Raw genomic sequence first — 16,400 nt, 5'->3', positions numbered from 1 at the left:
TCTCCCCTTGTACTCGGCCTTGGTGAGGCCGCAGCTGGAGTACTGCATCCAGTTTTGGGCTCCACAATTAAAAAAGGATGTGGAGAAGCTTGAGAGAGTCCAGAGAAGAGCCATGCGCATGATCAGAGGTCAGGAAAACAGACCTTATGATGACAGGCTGAGAGCCATGGGGCTCTTTAGCCTGGAAAAGCGCAGGCTCAGGGGTGATCTGAAGGCCACCTATAAGTTTATCAGGGGTGACCACCAGTATCTGGGGGAACGTTTGTTCATCAGAGCACCCCAAGGGATGATGAGGTTGAACGGTTATAAACTACTGCAAGACCATTTCAGGCTGGACATAAAGAAGAATTTCTTTACTGTCTGAGCCCCCAAGGTCTGGAACAGCCTGCCATTGGAGGTGGTTCAAGCACTACATTGAACAGCTTCAAGAGTAAATTGGATGCTTATCTTGCTGGGATCCTATGACCCCTGCTGACTTCCTGCCCTTCGGGCTGGGGGCTGGACTCGATGATCTTCCGAGGTCCCTTCCAGCCCTAATGTCTATGAAATCTATAGCACTAAAGCCATTGCTTTAAATATCAGGGTCGCCAAGCCAGGTGCTGTGGAAGTGGTAACAGAGAGGCAGTTTAACCAAAGCTATCAATTTAGCATATAGCAATCCATTTTAGTGTATTTAGTATCTATTGCTCCCCTTTTCTGCTCTTAACAGAGTTGCTTGAGCAGCTGGTAAGCTCAGAGAGCACAGATTTTTCAACCTTCTCTTTCTTTCCACTAACCTACAGCTGAGTAGAAGTAGATCTAAAAGCCCCTGTTCATCTAACAAATGTAGGCTTTTCCTCACAGGTTACTATACAGAACTACGGAGACAGGCTTAAAACTTGCAGTTTTCTCCAAATTTTTATCTGGTCAAAGCTCGGCAAATAGTCTACAAGCTGACTTATAGCACACTGTATCAGTAAATGAAAATGGTATTACAAGGCTGCTAAATTGGTTATTACAGATTCAGCATCTTTTGACTGTAAAACAATGTTTTGATTAATATAGTGTACGTAGAATTTTAATAGCTTGCACAATAATTACTGTCAATGCATTTCTTATATAAAAGCAATGTATAGTCAATACTCAAAGCAAAAGAAAAATATTTTAAGAATGGTAGTTCTTAGTTTCTCCAGATGTGCTTTGATGTACACTGTTTAACGACTCAGGTTGTAAAAATTAAGCCATAAGTGGAAATTATACCCTTTTTGCTTAGCCCACCAGTTCGAAAGTTAACATAGTAAGAAGCAGCTCATATGCATGAAAAATAAATTATTTGAAAATAATTTAAATGGAATTTATTTCTTTCCCTGCTTGGTGGCAGTATTTTGCCAAAAATACCTCTCATTATGGTGCTTATAGTGTAAGATCAGATGTAAACTAGCTTCCAATTTACTGTAACACTGGCTTAACAATCATGAACGGACTTTTGTTCAGCCCAGTAATTTGTAATATTATTAATACTTTAATGAATGTTAAAGCAAATTGGAAATTTGCTTACTATTTCACAAAATGCGTGTATTGGTAGTGTTTACAGTCATGTTTTTAGCAGTGTTGGCCATAGCAGTCTCAGCTGGTACATGTAGTTCAGAGCTTTTAACATGTCTGTCTTGCTTCTTGGAATACATTGCCATTTTGGTTTGTGTTCTGGCATCCTTGGAGAAAAGTGCTTTTAAAAACGTATTTTATAGAAAAAGTTAGACTTTGCCCTACCTTCTGAAAGTTATCCTTGATAAGAGCTGAATTGAGTTCAGAATCATAGTAGGCCATTCTTTTTTACTCCACTGCCAAAACTGAATGAACTTTGAAACCTGGTATGTAATTTGCCCTTTTTGAGAAGCACATCCATAACCAGGTTTGGAAAAAAAATCTGAGTTGCTCAGTAATTTCCCAGTGTACGTTTGGCACCTAAAAACTTAGTGGAATCTGATAAAGCCCTGTCTTTACCGTCAGCATAGTCTGTGACTTTTTTGCAGTTGGGATAATTTGCATGTGTCTACTTGAAACGCGCAGAATGGTTCTCTTCCCCCTAGATAACTTAACTTAATTAGTTGTTTATCTTGGCAGTTTGGACAACTAGTGATTTCAATGTGAATAGATAACCTGCTGCCTATTAACCCAGCCTTTGGGAAAACTCAGTGTAGCAAAACAGTACCAGCGTCAAAGGTTGGAATTAGCTGTCTTTATGCCTGCATATATAGCTGGTTAACCTTGGTCAGGGGTAAATTCTTTCCTTCCCAAACACAATTTTTCTCATTGAGATGCTAATATAAAAACATATACTAAAAGCTAACATCATGTAATAGCAGTTTACAGTTTCCTTTTAAGTGACAAAAAGATTGTTGCATTCATGTGGCTTTTCATTTCAACTTAAATCAGGAAACATTAAGTTAAGGTGCTTGTGCACTGATATATCCCACGTGGGTGAAATGTACACTGCACTTAAGGCTTTTTAGTGTAAATCCTTGCAGGGAAGATGCGTGCACTTTGCACCCTTCCTTGTGCCTCTGGCCAAGAGCATGAAAAGCACAAAATAACCTCATTCTTCCTCAGTTTCTTCTTGCTGCCCATTCTGCAAGTTGGAGCTTTTCATTTTGCTTCAAGTGCCTGGTCTTTTCTTTGCAAATTGTTGCTGTCTTGCATATAAATATTTTGTAGAGTAATTTATTAAATTACTTATCTGTTTTAAAAATGATCTTGGTCTGAAAAGGGAATTGCTTATTTTTTCTGACATTGCGGAAGTTTTCTGGCCTAAAATAGTGTTCTGTTTGTGAGGATCCTTTGCTCATAACTGATGGGCATACTACATACTTGGTTTGTCTCTGGAGAAGGATGTGAAAAGAAAAAGGTCATGCCTGGAAGTCTTTTCAAGAACAGAACCCAATAGTCTTGAGAAGTGCATCTTGGTGTTTAATGGAAAAATCTGTGTATTCTTACTGTGACCCCAGGCTCTTGCGAGTTGAAAGATAGGACTTGGCTTGGCCCAAAAATACTTCATCAGCTCCCTGTACTTCAAAGGGAATAAAATGGTGTTCCTCACACATTGCACTGAGAAGAAACAGTATTCCTTTTCATCTGGACTTTCTTCCATGTACCTCAGGCTTTCTGCTTCTCGTGGCTTTTAAAGAGATTTCCAAGTCCAAAAAGCCCTTACTTGACCTCCATAATTGCGTTAATACACATTGTTTGCATGAAAAATTTGATTCTTTGGGGTACTCCTCATACCTCCACATCTTGTACTTTGTCTTAGCTCTTTCTGAGCCTCCAAGAAAGTATCAATTCAACTGGTAGAGCATGTTTTCAGTGTTGATCCCTTTAATGAAGCTCTATAGGATCTAGAACAGCAGCTGCTTGTGCACAACATCCTCCCAAGTATGACACTGTAGTACTGAAAATAACTTCTCTGATAATTTTTTAAGCCTTTTTAGGAACTGATGTATAGATTGACCCTGGCATTTGGCGTTCTAGCCTTAAAAGAATACAAGATACACTTCAGCAACCAGCATAGATACATTTTGTTTCAACCCAGGCACATCTGTACCTTCAAAGGCATTACAATTCCAGAGACAACAAGTGCTTTCTCAGTTATCCTCATTTTGGCCTCCTAAACCTCTAAACATACCTCAGAATACCGTGTCTGAATAGGAGAGTCAATTTCCTCCTTGTGGGAACTGTTTACTTTGCTTGCTTAGTGCTTATAATTTGATTATCCCAAATCTGCCTTCACTCTCCTTTGTCAAGATGATCCTAAGGTGGGGTGCATCTGTTAAATGAGTTCTCCAGCAGTGAAAGTACCTTTTAGCAATCACTGGACTAGGGACAGACATTCAAAAAGCTGAAGTCTGAATTGATTCAATCTATGCAGGTTACTCTAACCTGCCTAGGTTGAACCGATTTGCAACTGCAGAGACATTTTCTCTCGACTGAGGAAATGCCAGCACATGCCTGCAGTTGCTCAGGCCAGGCGCTGGGGGGCACTAGAGCGCATGCTCAGCTGCAGGGAAGCTGTGCTGGGGGAGAGGAGGGGCATGTGGGCAGTCTGGATTTTTCCTCCTGTCTAATGAAAGAACTATTGTAGGTTTAGTCAGTGCAACTAACGGGTGCCTGTCAGTTCAGTCATTGCATGACTGGCCATCTTTGAGAAGGGTTGTTCACAGCGAGTATGCTTGATCTGAGCCAAACGGCTGAGAAGCAGTGAAGAGTCAAAAAGGCCCCAGCAGAATAACTTAATTGTCAAAACTGGATTTTTTTTTCATTTTATATAGCTCAGCAGCAAATCTCTCCACTTTAGGTATCTGTAAAAGAAATTTTGGATTATCTGCTAACTCTGGAAAGCTAGTAACACGAGTATGCATTTGGGAGCCATTTCAGCTCTCCACTCCCTGGTATGAAGGCAGTCAGGATCCAAGGAAACTATCATAGAGAGATTTTTGAAGGACTGGGCCAGAGTTTCCTCCCCTCATTAAGGGTAGGTTTTCTTAAAAGTTATAACTACCAAAATTATTATTCACTCTCCATTCAAACCTTTGAATAAACTTCCCTTTGTTATAGTTATTTCCCAATGTGACCATCCTAATTACTGCGAAGGTAATAGGTAAGTGTCAGGCCCTTTTGACAGATTCATCATATAGCCAAACTTCCCCTTGGGATAAGCAAGTTTCTAAGACCGCACACCCAGCTTATATCCAGAGTTATTTCAAACTTCTGCCTTTCAAGCTGACCACTCTCTGTGCTAGAGGCTGGGCCTCTTGCTGCTTTCCTTAAACATTCCAGTTAAAGACACTTGAAAGGGAGTAAAGTGGTCTTCAATCTGTGTTTGCTCATCATTATTAGATCACATTGACCTCTAGATGTGATGCAGGCTTTGATAACTTTATGCTTAAATTGATTTTTTTTTTTTTTTTTTCCAAATAAACTGCAAAACATCTCAACCATCAGAAGTGCTTGCTAATCTCCTGGGAGTGGGATGTATATGTGGACAAGCACTTGAAGAGAAAGCAATGACTTATTTCTTCTGTAGCTGTTGTCTTATGGTGTATGTGTGTCTTGATGTGTGCACATAAACACACTTACTCTTTATATCAAATACTTATATATTACACAACTGATTTTCTTCCTCTCTCCTTTGAAACCCAAATCTGTTTGGATTTCAGTGAAAAGGAGCTGAGAAATTGTTGTGTGATTCAGTTTCCTTTATGCCCTTGAATAGAGAGAGGTATAAGGACAAACAGTGTGAGGTAGGGATTTCTACCAAAACTTTCTGATTTGGCCAAGTCAGTTGTGCACACATCAGTGTATGGAACACATTATGTGTGCATAAATACAATGTTTACTCAATTCCAAGATGAGGTTTTTCCCATTTTAACATGGGAAGAGAAAGCCCTTTGTCTTGGAACTGAGTGGGAGGCAGTGAGGGGTAGGAAGATGGGAGTGGGAGGTTGGGGACAGGGGTGCTTGCCTCCCCCACTGTCTACTTCCCTACTGCCTGTTGCCTACTTTAACCCCAAGTGCCTGCTTTCTTACTGCCTCCTCCACTGCCTGTTCACCCACCACCTGTCCTACCATGTGCTTCACTCTTGACCCCCTGCAGTCTGCCCCCTTACTGTCTCCCTCCCTGCCTGCCCTGCTCCCTGCCACTGCTTTCCCTTTTGTAGCGGTGGTGGGGATGAATTGAAGATGATTCTCCAATAATTAGATCCTATACATGGAAAATTATAACAAATTTATAATTTTTTCCATGTATGAAATTTAATTATAGGGGGGAGGAGGGTCATCTTAAATTCAGGGTTGTCTTGGATTTGGGTAAATGTGGAATTTTACTTTGTGCGCGCATACACAGTGAACTCAGTTTGTATAGTTTTGATCAGCTGTACTAACTGTGAAAGGGTATGCATTTATAGTGCCCTTGTGCCTTCAATTGAGGGCATAATGGGCAGGGTGCCCTGACCCCTTTCAGTTCTTTTCACCATCACTGCAGTCATAGTTCTCCGTGACAGCCTCACAGCTCATTGCTATCGGGGCTTATCAGCACTCTTGTGTAAATACTTAAGCTTAGTTTACATAGTAGTCAGCAGTTAGTAAGAAGACAGATAGCATTGAGGGTCCCCCCACCCCCCCATATTTTCCCTCTTCTTTCTCTTTGAGAGGTATTTTTCTTTTCTGGCATGGTATTCCAGTACTATTAATTTTGTTTCAGATGCCTACTAGAAGAGGCCTAGGAATTCAGCAGTGTTTGTCCTGTCAGGTGGTTGTCTCTCTCAGTATAGTGGTCATACTAGGTGCCCAATTCCTTGGGAAAAGGGCATGGTTTGTAGGAGAGGTGTTTTGTGTATGTAGGTCCTTGTGAAGACAAGCAAAAGAGAATTAAGGGATCCAGGTGAACTTGGAAAAATCCATCTATATACCTGGCCTCTGCTCTGTGTTGTTCTGATACTGCTTGGCACCAGATTATGTACCTCAAGGAGTGCTGTGGTAGCTGCCACAGGACTGAAAACAGCATCTGATGAGAATAAATCCCTAAAAGTTGACTAAAGGGAAGAGGCAGGGTCATCCATTATCAAGTATATCTTTTAAATCCCTGAAGACTGATACTGCCTTTAGGAAAAAGCCCCTATGACCAATATTGTCTTTTTGAGCACACTTTTTTGCAAGCATGACTTCTCATTAGACACAGAGAAATTACTTCCTGTAACTAAATTGCGATCCTGAGACCATTCAGCATGTTTGTCTTCCTTTACAGTGTTTCAAGTGTACAGTTCTTTTGTTAAGCTTTGGTGACTTTGACGCCAACAATCTCAGTGCAGTTGTTACTGTTACTTCCTCCAGCATGAATGGTCTTTGCCTCTAATTCATGCTATGCAAACCATATTAAATATGTATATGCTGCAAGAGATCTCTTATTTTCCTTTTTCCATACATCTCAAATGAAGACAAGTCTATCTGAGGTACTGGTATCTATGTCAGTACCAAGTTTTTCTGGGGTACCAGTAAATTAAACTTTAGAGTGGGTCACAAGTGACTCCAACTGGCAAAGTTCCTTACCTGGACAAAGGTTATTCCTTTTTATTGTGAGGGTCAGGAAGCAGCAGAAGGCTCTTCTGCACCATCAAAATACTGTCACTGGCTTTAATAATTAGCTATGATTCCAAAGTGTGGTTAGATTGTAGCAGGTCTGAAACCTTCTTTAGGAGTACTAAGTCTTGGGAACTCCTGTATTACCCTTATGTTTCTTATGGGTATTCACTCTGGCTGTACTTGACCTATGGTATTTGGTTCAGTGTATTTGGTATCATTCTTTGAGAGCCTCTTCAGCTGCGTGATGGAGGTTTTGACCTTCAAAAAAGTTTGCCTTCTCTGGAAGACTCTCTCACTGAGAGAGGCCAATATATATTATTGTTCCTCTATGTATCTTTTGTATTGCTTCTCAATTTTTTTTATCATCCATATCTAAGGAGACCAGTCTCTGCATTCTTGTGGAGGTTGTTCTTGAGAGCCTTCTCAGGTTACTTGACACCTTGCACACTGTGGTCCCAGGTAGCGTCAAGGACAGGGTTCCCAAATACTTTGTCAGAAAAAGTTATCTACCTCAAATATACATATTAGTATAGCAAATTATCAAACAGTTCTTTCTAAATACAGTTCTATTAATTGGGACTCCTACAAAATGTATGAGAGAAAGTCTAGTTCTATAAAAGAATTAACATTTAGGTGTATAACCCCCACAGTAGAATACACTGAGCTCAGAAATAAGCACATAAGGTCACAGTACAGTGCATGGGAAGTTAGACATTTCAGGATAGCATTTATGACAGCACACATTAAGCCAGTAAGAAATGCTGAGCTAAATATGTTCCTACACTTTGGGTTAAGAAACTGTCAGATTGGAACCATTTCTTTGATTTAGGTGCCTAAGTTCTTTTTTTCAAAAGCAGAAAAAGGATCCTTGTTTTTTTTGTGACTGTTGTGGTGCCACCAGCTCTATTGAGTAGTTCAGTGATAGGAGCACTTTCCAGGGTGTGGGAGACCTGGCATCAATGTGTTCAAACAGAGCAGGTGAATAACACATCTCATCTCCTAGGAAACTGCCTTAATCATTAGACAGTCGTAACCTGTCACCTGCTTCTGCTGTTGAAGATTAAGTTCAAGATTCATTGGGCCAGGATGTGCATTTAAGAGACCCTATCTAGTTTATTGGTTTAGGCTCTTCCCCGGGAAGGAGACACCTCCTAAGTCTGGTCCCTATTTCAAGTGCTGTTTAATGTATTCTATCCAATGACTAGTATAAAATAAAGGAGTACTTGTAGATACAATGCTGCTTATTTGCAGACACTAAATAGTACTTGTAGGAAATAGCATCAGTTGCGGAAACACATCAAGAAAATACAAATATTTTGACTATTTAGCAAAATTTAAGAAATTGAAATAAAATGATATAGTTTGATGGAAACGTTTAGCATAGGAAGGGAAAGGCGAAGTTCTTTACTGAGAAAACAGCCTCAACTGAACTGAATTTTTTGGCATAATGGCTTGCGTATAAAAAGGTGATATGTTAAATTTATCTTGAAAGAAAATTATTTTACGCAACCACTCAAAATGTAGAAACATCTCAGAAGAAAAGGCTTAGTAGTTTTGTCTTAGTTATCAGTCACTTGAACGCAGTTTTTTAATATTTAGGGTTAAATAAAAAAGCAGTTTCTAAGAATCTCCTACATACAACAGAGCTGGAAACAGTATTGTAAGACACCTGCAATAAACTATCTCATTTGCAAGAAATGTAGACTAAGGTTTTAAAAGTTTTAGGGTATAACAAACAACCCAATAGTGAGCACAAAATTGAGTAAAATAACTGAGAACAAATCTCAGATGTTATTAATAGTTCTTGGTAAACATGGTTGCAGGTGTCAAATATCAAGTACCCAATTTCATCACTGATCCTGTTAATACAATTAATATTGCTATCTTTCATACATGCACAGTGAAAGAACAAAGTACACAAATCACTTTCAGGCAACTTTTTTAAACTTTGGAAAGATGTAAACCCAGTAAAAAGATGCATTTTAAATTAATATTTTATATTTTGCAGCTTAAAGTGATGAAATTCCAGGATGAGTTAGAATCTGGAAAAAGACCCAAGAAACCAGGCCAGAGTTTTCAGGAACAGGTTGAACACTACAGAGACAAACTTCTTCAGAGGGTAAGAAATGATCCTTTGAATATTCCACTCTGATTCCATTAATTGTCTGTTACTGTATTTTTCAGATATAGTATTGTATTAGAGGTCTTATATTAGCAAATGCCTTTAGTTGAAATTCTATACTGATTCCAAATTAAGGCTTGCTTAGACAAGGAGTTTCCCTGGAATAAATATGCTTTTTTACTTGTATCAAAATATATCGGGTATTTTAGAGTTCATTGCGAAAAGCAGTGAGTGAAAAAATGCAGCTGCCTGAAATAGCTTGGCAAGAACCAACTGGAAAACTTGAGGGAGACTCTCATTTATGGACTTTATTGACAATGAAACAAGGTAGTCTGGTCAATCCAATGAAAAATAAATTCAGTACCTGGAAGTATGTTGTAGACTAGTGATGCTCAAGCAGGGTGCCAGATCTTTTGAAGGGTTTCATGAGGTGTGAGGAGATAAGCAGGTGTGAAGAGAGAATTGCAGGCTCAGTCTTGTCCCAGCCTGGCTGCTGCCCTGTCCCTATTGCCCAGACCCTCAATAAATACACTTGTTTATGAAACAGAGTGCTGCTCAATTCATAAAAGTTATGGAAAGGTGTCTTGAGTCTAAAAAGGTTGAGAACCATTGTTGTAGACTGTTTATTGCTCTATTGCTAAATTGATGCACACTAGATGTATTACATGTTTGCAGATAGTAAGGGGAAGAATCTTATTTGGAGCATAGACTAAGTACTTAGATCAGAGGCGTTTTGAAAAATTATGGCATATTGCATTTTTTTTAAATACATGAGAAGTGTTCTCAAATCTGTATCCTATGAGTAAACTGTGCCCAAGAATCTGTAGTCTAACTCAGCTAGCCCTGTAGACACTGGTAGTGGTTATTGAATCACTGGATCTGGTATGTCGCTGTAGAGCTGGATGTATTCACACAATGTTTTGGAAGTTAAACAAGTACAGTGATTTGTGCTCAGTGTTTCCCTGCCTACTGTTCTTTTGGGCTTTCAGCACATAACTGTAGTGTTAAATTCTTGAAAAATAGACTTTGCAGGTTACTTTTAGGAAAGAGAATTGTCAAATTGTATGTAGTTTTGGTTCCTCTCACCTCAAAAAGGATATAGAAGAACTAGAAAAGTTACAGTGAAGGGCAACAAGGATGATCAGAGGCTTGGAGGAGCTTCCGTGTGATGTGATAAAATAGTCTAGGACTTTCCAGCTTAGAAAAGAAATGATGAGGATAAGGCAAAATAGAACTTTACATAATAATGGTACAGAGAAAGTAAATAGAAATTTATTATTTACTACCTCTCCCAATACTAGAGCTAGAGGGGATGTAATATGAAATTATTAGGTAGCTGGTTTGAAATTAACAAAAGGAAGTTTTTTTGTTTTTTTTTTTAACTGTTTAAGTAACTTGTGGAACTCAGTCACAAGATGTTGTGGAGGATGATAGTTTTAACCTGTGTTAAAGGAGATTCAGCAAATTCGTAGAGGAAAGGTCCATTCATGGGTGTTGAATATGATAGGTAGGGGTTACAGCCTCTAAATTGGATCGTCTTAAACTTCTGAATTCTGGAAGCTGCACTGGAGAAGGAGCGAGGGAGTGGAAAATTCTGGACATGCCCTGCTTACCTTTCCAGTTACCATCACCTCTTTCACTGTGGGGGGACAGGATACTGGACTGGGTGGCTATATTTTCTGACCCAGTGAATGGCAGGTATTATGTGAGTCCAGACTTGCTTAGTGGAGGAAGTTTACATGTTAGTGTTACAGTGCTCTGCTCGAGTTAAATAGCTTCCATTTTAAGTGTAGTTGACATTTTAAGGCACCTCACTTCCTCTGTTTTGGCTATAATTGGAAAATGAAATTATGTTCTCTTGAGCAATAGGCATAATGTATATACTGTGAGCAAATTGTTTAAAAAAATAAAGATTACAATTCAGGTAATTTTGTCAAATGTGTATGTTCTATACTGGCATGGTCCTGACTGGCGGTTACCTGGCTTTATTCTGTTTTGATTATTCCATTAGCAAAGTCAAATATTAATAAATACTCTGTTGTAATTGCAATGGGTATTTTCATACTGTTGCCCACAGCACTGTTTTCCTTTATTTGGTGAATAAATGTCTTCTGTGTGTTGACTAAAACAAAGCTTACAGTTGGGTAAGAAAAGTAGTACATGAAATCTTCAGATGGTCACTCTTTCCTTCCTATTTAAGTTACCATGAATGAGCATCTCAAGGATAAGTCGCCTCATAGTACGACATTCAGTTTTTAAAAAAAAGGAATGTTTAGCTATTTAATAACTGGACTGTTGCTAGCTTATCTAAGTCCATCCAGATAAAATTAGTTTGCTGTACTGACTACTGTGCCCAAGTACATATTAGCAGTCCATTGATTTCAGTGGAATGTTAGTGTATAACTCGACACAACAGGTGTAAAGGACTAACAGGGGAAAGAATAACCAATAGTCTTTAGGTTCAACTATTCCATATTTAAAAGATGTGAGAAATAGGATTCAGATGGGCTGGGATTTTCTGCCATGGAAGATGTTATCTTTGAAATGTTGAAATATTTATCTTGCCATCCATCTTCTCTAGTTCAGTGATTGCAGAACAAAATAAAAGGAGAAAGTTATTTTTATCAGTGTTTATTAATGGCATCCCATGTTGGCTGTTTTGGTGGTACTGCAGAAATTAGAGTGGTTCATCTCCTTCCATGTTATGGTGTGTAGTTGGCTGCTTGCTACAAAGAAAAATGTTGATGTAATTTCGGGAGGATATTGATCCTAGCATCTCATTTTAGCATCTGTGTCCAAGTTTTCTAGCAATATAGGCTTGTTTTTAGTCATTTTCTCAGAGGATGTTAGATGAGCAGACAAAAAAGAACTCAAAAAGCTCACTGTCCTTAATTTTGTTTTCTTTTAAATTTTCCTTCATTTACACATATGGTAAAACACATGTTTGTTAATACCTGGGAGAAGCATGTGCCAGTACAGTTCTTGGAATTTTTTTCTGTAACATTATAGATATAAGGTGGTCCCAATCTCAAGACATGCAGGGACTAGTAGAATGTGTATATTTAAGCAGGGAGAGGTTCATATTACTCATGAAAATGGAAATTTAGAAAATTTTAGTTTTTAAGAAGTTATTTCTTACTTTCAAATTTATTGCTGCAGTAGCAGTTCTCTTAAATCTGTAAAATTATGTACATCCCTCTTGTGGGTGCCCTGGTACTAATGTTGGGGGAAAAAAATAAAAACGCGCTATACCAGAAGAAGTAGCATGTTACTTTGACCTGGTTCTGCAGTGTCTGTATAGATTGGGCACTTCACTAGGGCTTTTTGGTGCTTTTAGCTGAAGCTGATTCAATCAGATATTAGATAAAAGTGCCAAAAAGTCCCACTAAAGAGCCTGATGTATACAGATGTCAGGCGGGCCAGGTCCAACTAAGGTGCTGCCTCTTTTGGGCATGCGCTGGGCTCCTCATGGGAACGCACTGAGTTTAAAGTGCCACATTTTTTTTTTAATGTCTGCAAGCAGCCATTATGTTCAGCTTTTCTCCTGTTTGGGAAACAGATTTCTCTTACTCCATATATTTCATAGCATTGCTCCTTTTTCCTCCTCTATTCAAAACTTGTATCATTGGTCAGGTATCCTGGATACCCTTACGCTTTCACCATAGAACCTAATCTAAAATGCTCAATGCTTTTTAATAACACAGGAAAAAGAAAAGGAATTAGAAAGAGAACGGGAAAGAGACAAGAAAGACAAAGAAAAATCTGAATCCAGATCCAAAGACAAGAAGGAGAAAGAAGAATGTACACCAACAAGAAAAGAGAGGTGCAGTTTTTATTTTGTTCCAGTGCAAATGAAAACTTGCTTAGTAGTTTTGTAGACTATTGTAGACTTATAAGGGTTCTTCTCCCCTCCCCCCGATCCTCAAAGGAAAACATGACCTCTTTGAAAGTGATGTATACTTACCTATGATATTAGGAGTAAATGAACTGAAATGTATTGGTTGGAAAACTGGACTTAGGTCATTATTTTAAAGTAAATTGTACTGGTCTTAATGTTCTTGCCTCGCAATGAAAATCTCCCTCTAAATCAATTGAAATTATGCAGTGTTTTGTACACTCTGTATGCTGGCCCTTTTCAAACGCACACATCTAACTTGTCTTAATACAGCTTAATGAAGTATAGTTACACTGCTTGGCTAGGAGCAGATATTAAAAAAGCCTGAGCCTGAATTGATTCAAACTTTGTAGGTTAGTTTAACCTGGCTAGACTGAATCAGTTTGTAACTGTACAGACATCCCAGAAATGCAGTCATATGCCTGGAGTGGCTCAGACTAGAAGCTGGGGGAAGGAGGGTGCTAGAGCATCCCTCCCTTCCCTTTTACAGTGCTGAAGTGAAGGGGGGCTTGGCCACGCCCTGGCAAGATGCTCTGATTAGGGAGGGATCCCCCCTGCTTCTGACCAGGCCAGCAGGGAGTTGATAATAGTGTTTATCACCCCTAACTTGGTGTTTATCCCCCTCATTGAAAAAACAGAGGGGCATTACCAGCTACCTGTTGATTCCTGCATTTGTCCCAGACTGTAGCCAGCATATAGTCTGCTAGCTGATGCTGAGAGGTACCTGTGTAAGGCAGAGAAGACAGGGGAAATCCATGCTTAGCAGGGGGAAGCCAGGCAGATGCCTGCAGTCTCTACCGAGCTCCAGCCAGGGAGCAGAGGGGAGGGGCCAGCTCTGCTGTGGAGCAGAGAGACCTGACCTGCCTAGCGCAGAGAGCATGCTGGGATGCCCGGGGAGTCTGGTTTAATTTAAACCAGCAAGGTGTCTGGGACAGACATTGGTTGACCGAAATCAGTTAAGTCTGATACTGCATTCAGCCAGGTTTATCTCAAACTGGTTTTAGCCATTTTCAAACTGGTTTATGTGCACTGAACTTATGTTCTGTTACACGTTTAAAGCAGTTTCTGATCACTTAAACTGGCTCGTTTGTAATGTATGTACCTAGCTGTTGTAACTGGGCTTGATCTTTCAAGAATTTGTAGCGATCAGCCATAAACTAGGATCATTCATAGGTCTTCGTGTGTTGAACCAAAGGAAGTCTAATCACTTACCTACTTTTTTTCACAGCTTGAAAGTCATTCATTAACGCACTTTAAAGGAATGAATGAAATTGTATATTACATTGATAAAGGGCGGGGGGGCTTTTTAAAAAAATTGAATACTTTCTGTCCAGACAAATTATGTAATCTCTCTTGATTCCTTGGCAAAGGAAAAGACGACACAGTGCATCACCCAGTCCATCTCGCAGCAGTGGCAGCAGACGAGCAAAATCTCCATCACCAAAATCAGAGCGCTCAGAGCGATCTGAAAGGTCCCACAAAGAGAGCTCACGTTCCAGGTCATCGCACAAAGACTCTCCCAGAGACGTCAGTAAAAAAGCCAAAAGGTAAGATGGCAGCTCTTTTGTAAATCTGCTATGGTTATTTTTTTTTTTTTAGTGCGTGGTAAAGCATGTTGGGTGAAAGGGTGGCAACAGTACCAGCAGGCTGTCTGACTGTAGGTTTCCTTCACTTGCCTAGTGTTTGGCTACACAAGAATTACCTATAATACTAGGCTATGTGGCTGGTTTCAGCTAACATTGTATTGTATTCAGAATGGATGGCTGTATTCTGCTTTATTTTACCTTTATTTCTTTGATCTTGTATCGCCTACCTGTAAGCAAGATTTTTCTCATTCTTTCTGATCTCATATGTGTGTTTTACTAGTACTTGTGATTAAAAATGCCACTGAAGTCATTTTAGGTTAAGATTTCCATGGATGTGACCTTAGATGCAGAAAATGTTTGCTGGCTTGTGGTAGTTTAATACGTAGTGAAAATATTGCAGGCACCCACATGCCTTGCCCACCTGATGCTCCTCCCACTGATGAAGAATTTATTTTTTCAAAATTACTTACAGTACTTAAGTATGCTCAATGTTTTTAATAACACAAGTAGATAGCTTAATGTAAGTAGATAGCTTACTGGTGTCATGCTGGACTGATGCAAATTCTAGTCTCTAGCCTATGTCATGCATTCAGTTAGTCTTTTCTGGTATGAAAAATTTTGATCTGCATTTTTGATTGGGTTTGTGTCATTTGTTTTGCTTTGTTTGCTCTTAGTATTGGTCCCGAATGTTTAGATTATTATATCATGCAGTCTGTAGCGCACAGGTTGGGGAATTTCCATTAGTGAGTTGGTAGAAAAAAACTTGCGATACATCCTATATGTGCTGTTTTTTTTTTTAAGCAGAATCAGCTTCCTGTGTTAAAAGCTAGACATTTTAAAAGCAGAATGGTATTTTGGGCTGCTTATATTTTTCTGCAGTGCTGAGACAGTGGTCATGTAGCCTGATGAAACATGAGATCAGGTTAGATGAGATCTGTCATGTGCATTGTGAGAGATGGCTCGTGCTGTATCTTCACTGTTCATTCTTTTCAAGTTTCCTAGGTCAAGGCACAAGTTGAATATGTTTGGTCAGGATAATAGAGCCTTTTCAAGCATGATACACTTTACAGCATCACTCTTTTGTTTGGTACAATATTGAATTAGGTTGGCTTTGAATGGCAAGGTTGGAGGTGCATTTGCAGACACATATGGGGAAGTTTGTAGATTTATCTGCCCAATTTAGGTATGATCCTAGTTGAGGATGATGTTCTTGTGCTATTGGAATACTAAAATTGTGATCTAGGGCACATTTAAAATTTCATAAATACATATCCAGTGCCTGTTACCAAGATACAGTAGTCAATGTCTGTTGTCCCTGTTCAAAATATTTCTGTACTACTTACAATCTTGAGAAAATAAGATGATGGGGGTTAAATAACTTCACAAAAAAGTAAAGTTGGCTGTCAGTTTGATGAAAAACGTTGTTTTCCAGGTCCCCATCTGGCTCAAGGACACCCAAAAGATCAAGAAGGTCACGATCCAGGTCCCCTAAAAAGTCAGGGAAAAAATCCAGGTCGCAGTCTCGTTCTCCACACAGATCTCACAAGAAGTCGAAGAAAAGCAAACACTGACACTTAATATTTTTTAATGATGCTGTCACTTAACAGAAATGCGGTTTTGTTTTTGTGCCTGAACAGTCTGTTTAAAAATCAAACAAAAAAGCATTCCTGATTTTTTTTTTTTTTTT

The 16,400-nt window shown here is 39.2% G+C and overlaps 1 protein-coding gene across 6 annotated transcripts in view; it reads left to right on the top strand.

Annotated features, from left to right (window-relative positions):
• U2SURP (U2 snRNP associated SURP domain containing) overlaps positions 1-16,377 on the top strand; it is a 104,770-nt gene extending 88,393 nt beyond the window's left edge. For all 6 annotated transcript variants that reach the window (XM_019503555.1, XM_019503554.1, XM_019503552.1 and 3 more), the window contains 4 exons: positions 9,119-9,229; positions 12,937-13,055; positions 14,498-14,674; positions 16,146-16,377. In XM_019503555.1, coding sequence (XP_019359100.1) covers positions 9,119-9,229; positions 12,937-13,055; positions 14,498-14,674; positions 16,146-16,284 — 546 coding nt within the window. In that variant the 3' untranslated portion in view covers positions 16,285-16,377. The remainder of the gene's footprint in view (positions 1-9,118; positions 9,230-12,936; positions 13,056-14,497; positions 14,675-16,145) is intronic.
• Positions 16,378-16,400: the final 23 nt, after the last annotated feature.

Source organism: Gavialis gangeticus, unplaced genomic scaffold (genome assembly GCF_001723915.1).
Source record: "Gavialis gangeticus isolate Ggan-Ray unplaced genomic scaffold, GavGan_comp1, whole genome shotgun sequence".
Taxonomy (NCBI): Eukaryota; Metazoa; Chordata; order Crocodylia; family Gavialidae; genus Gavialis; species Gavialis gangeticus.
This window is presented reverse-complemented; position numbering and strand designations above follow the sequence as displayed.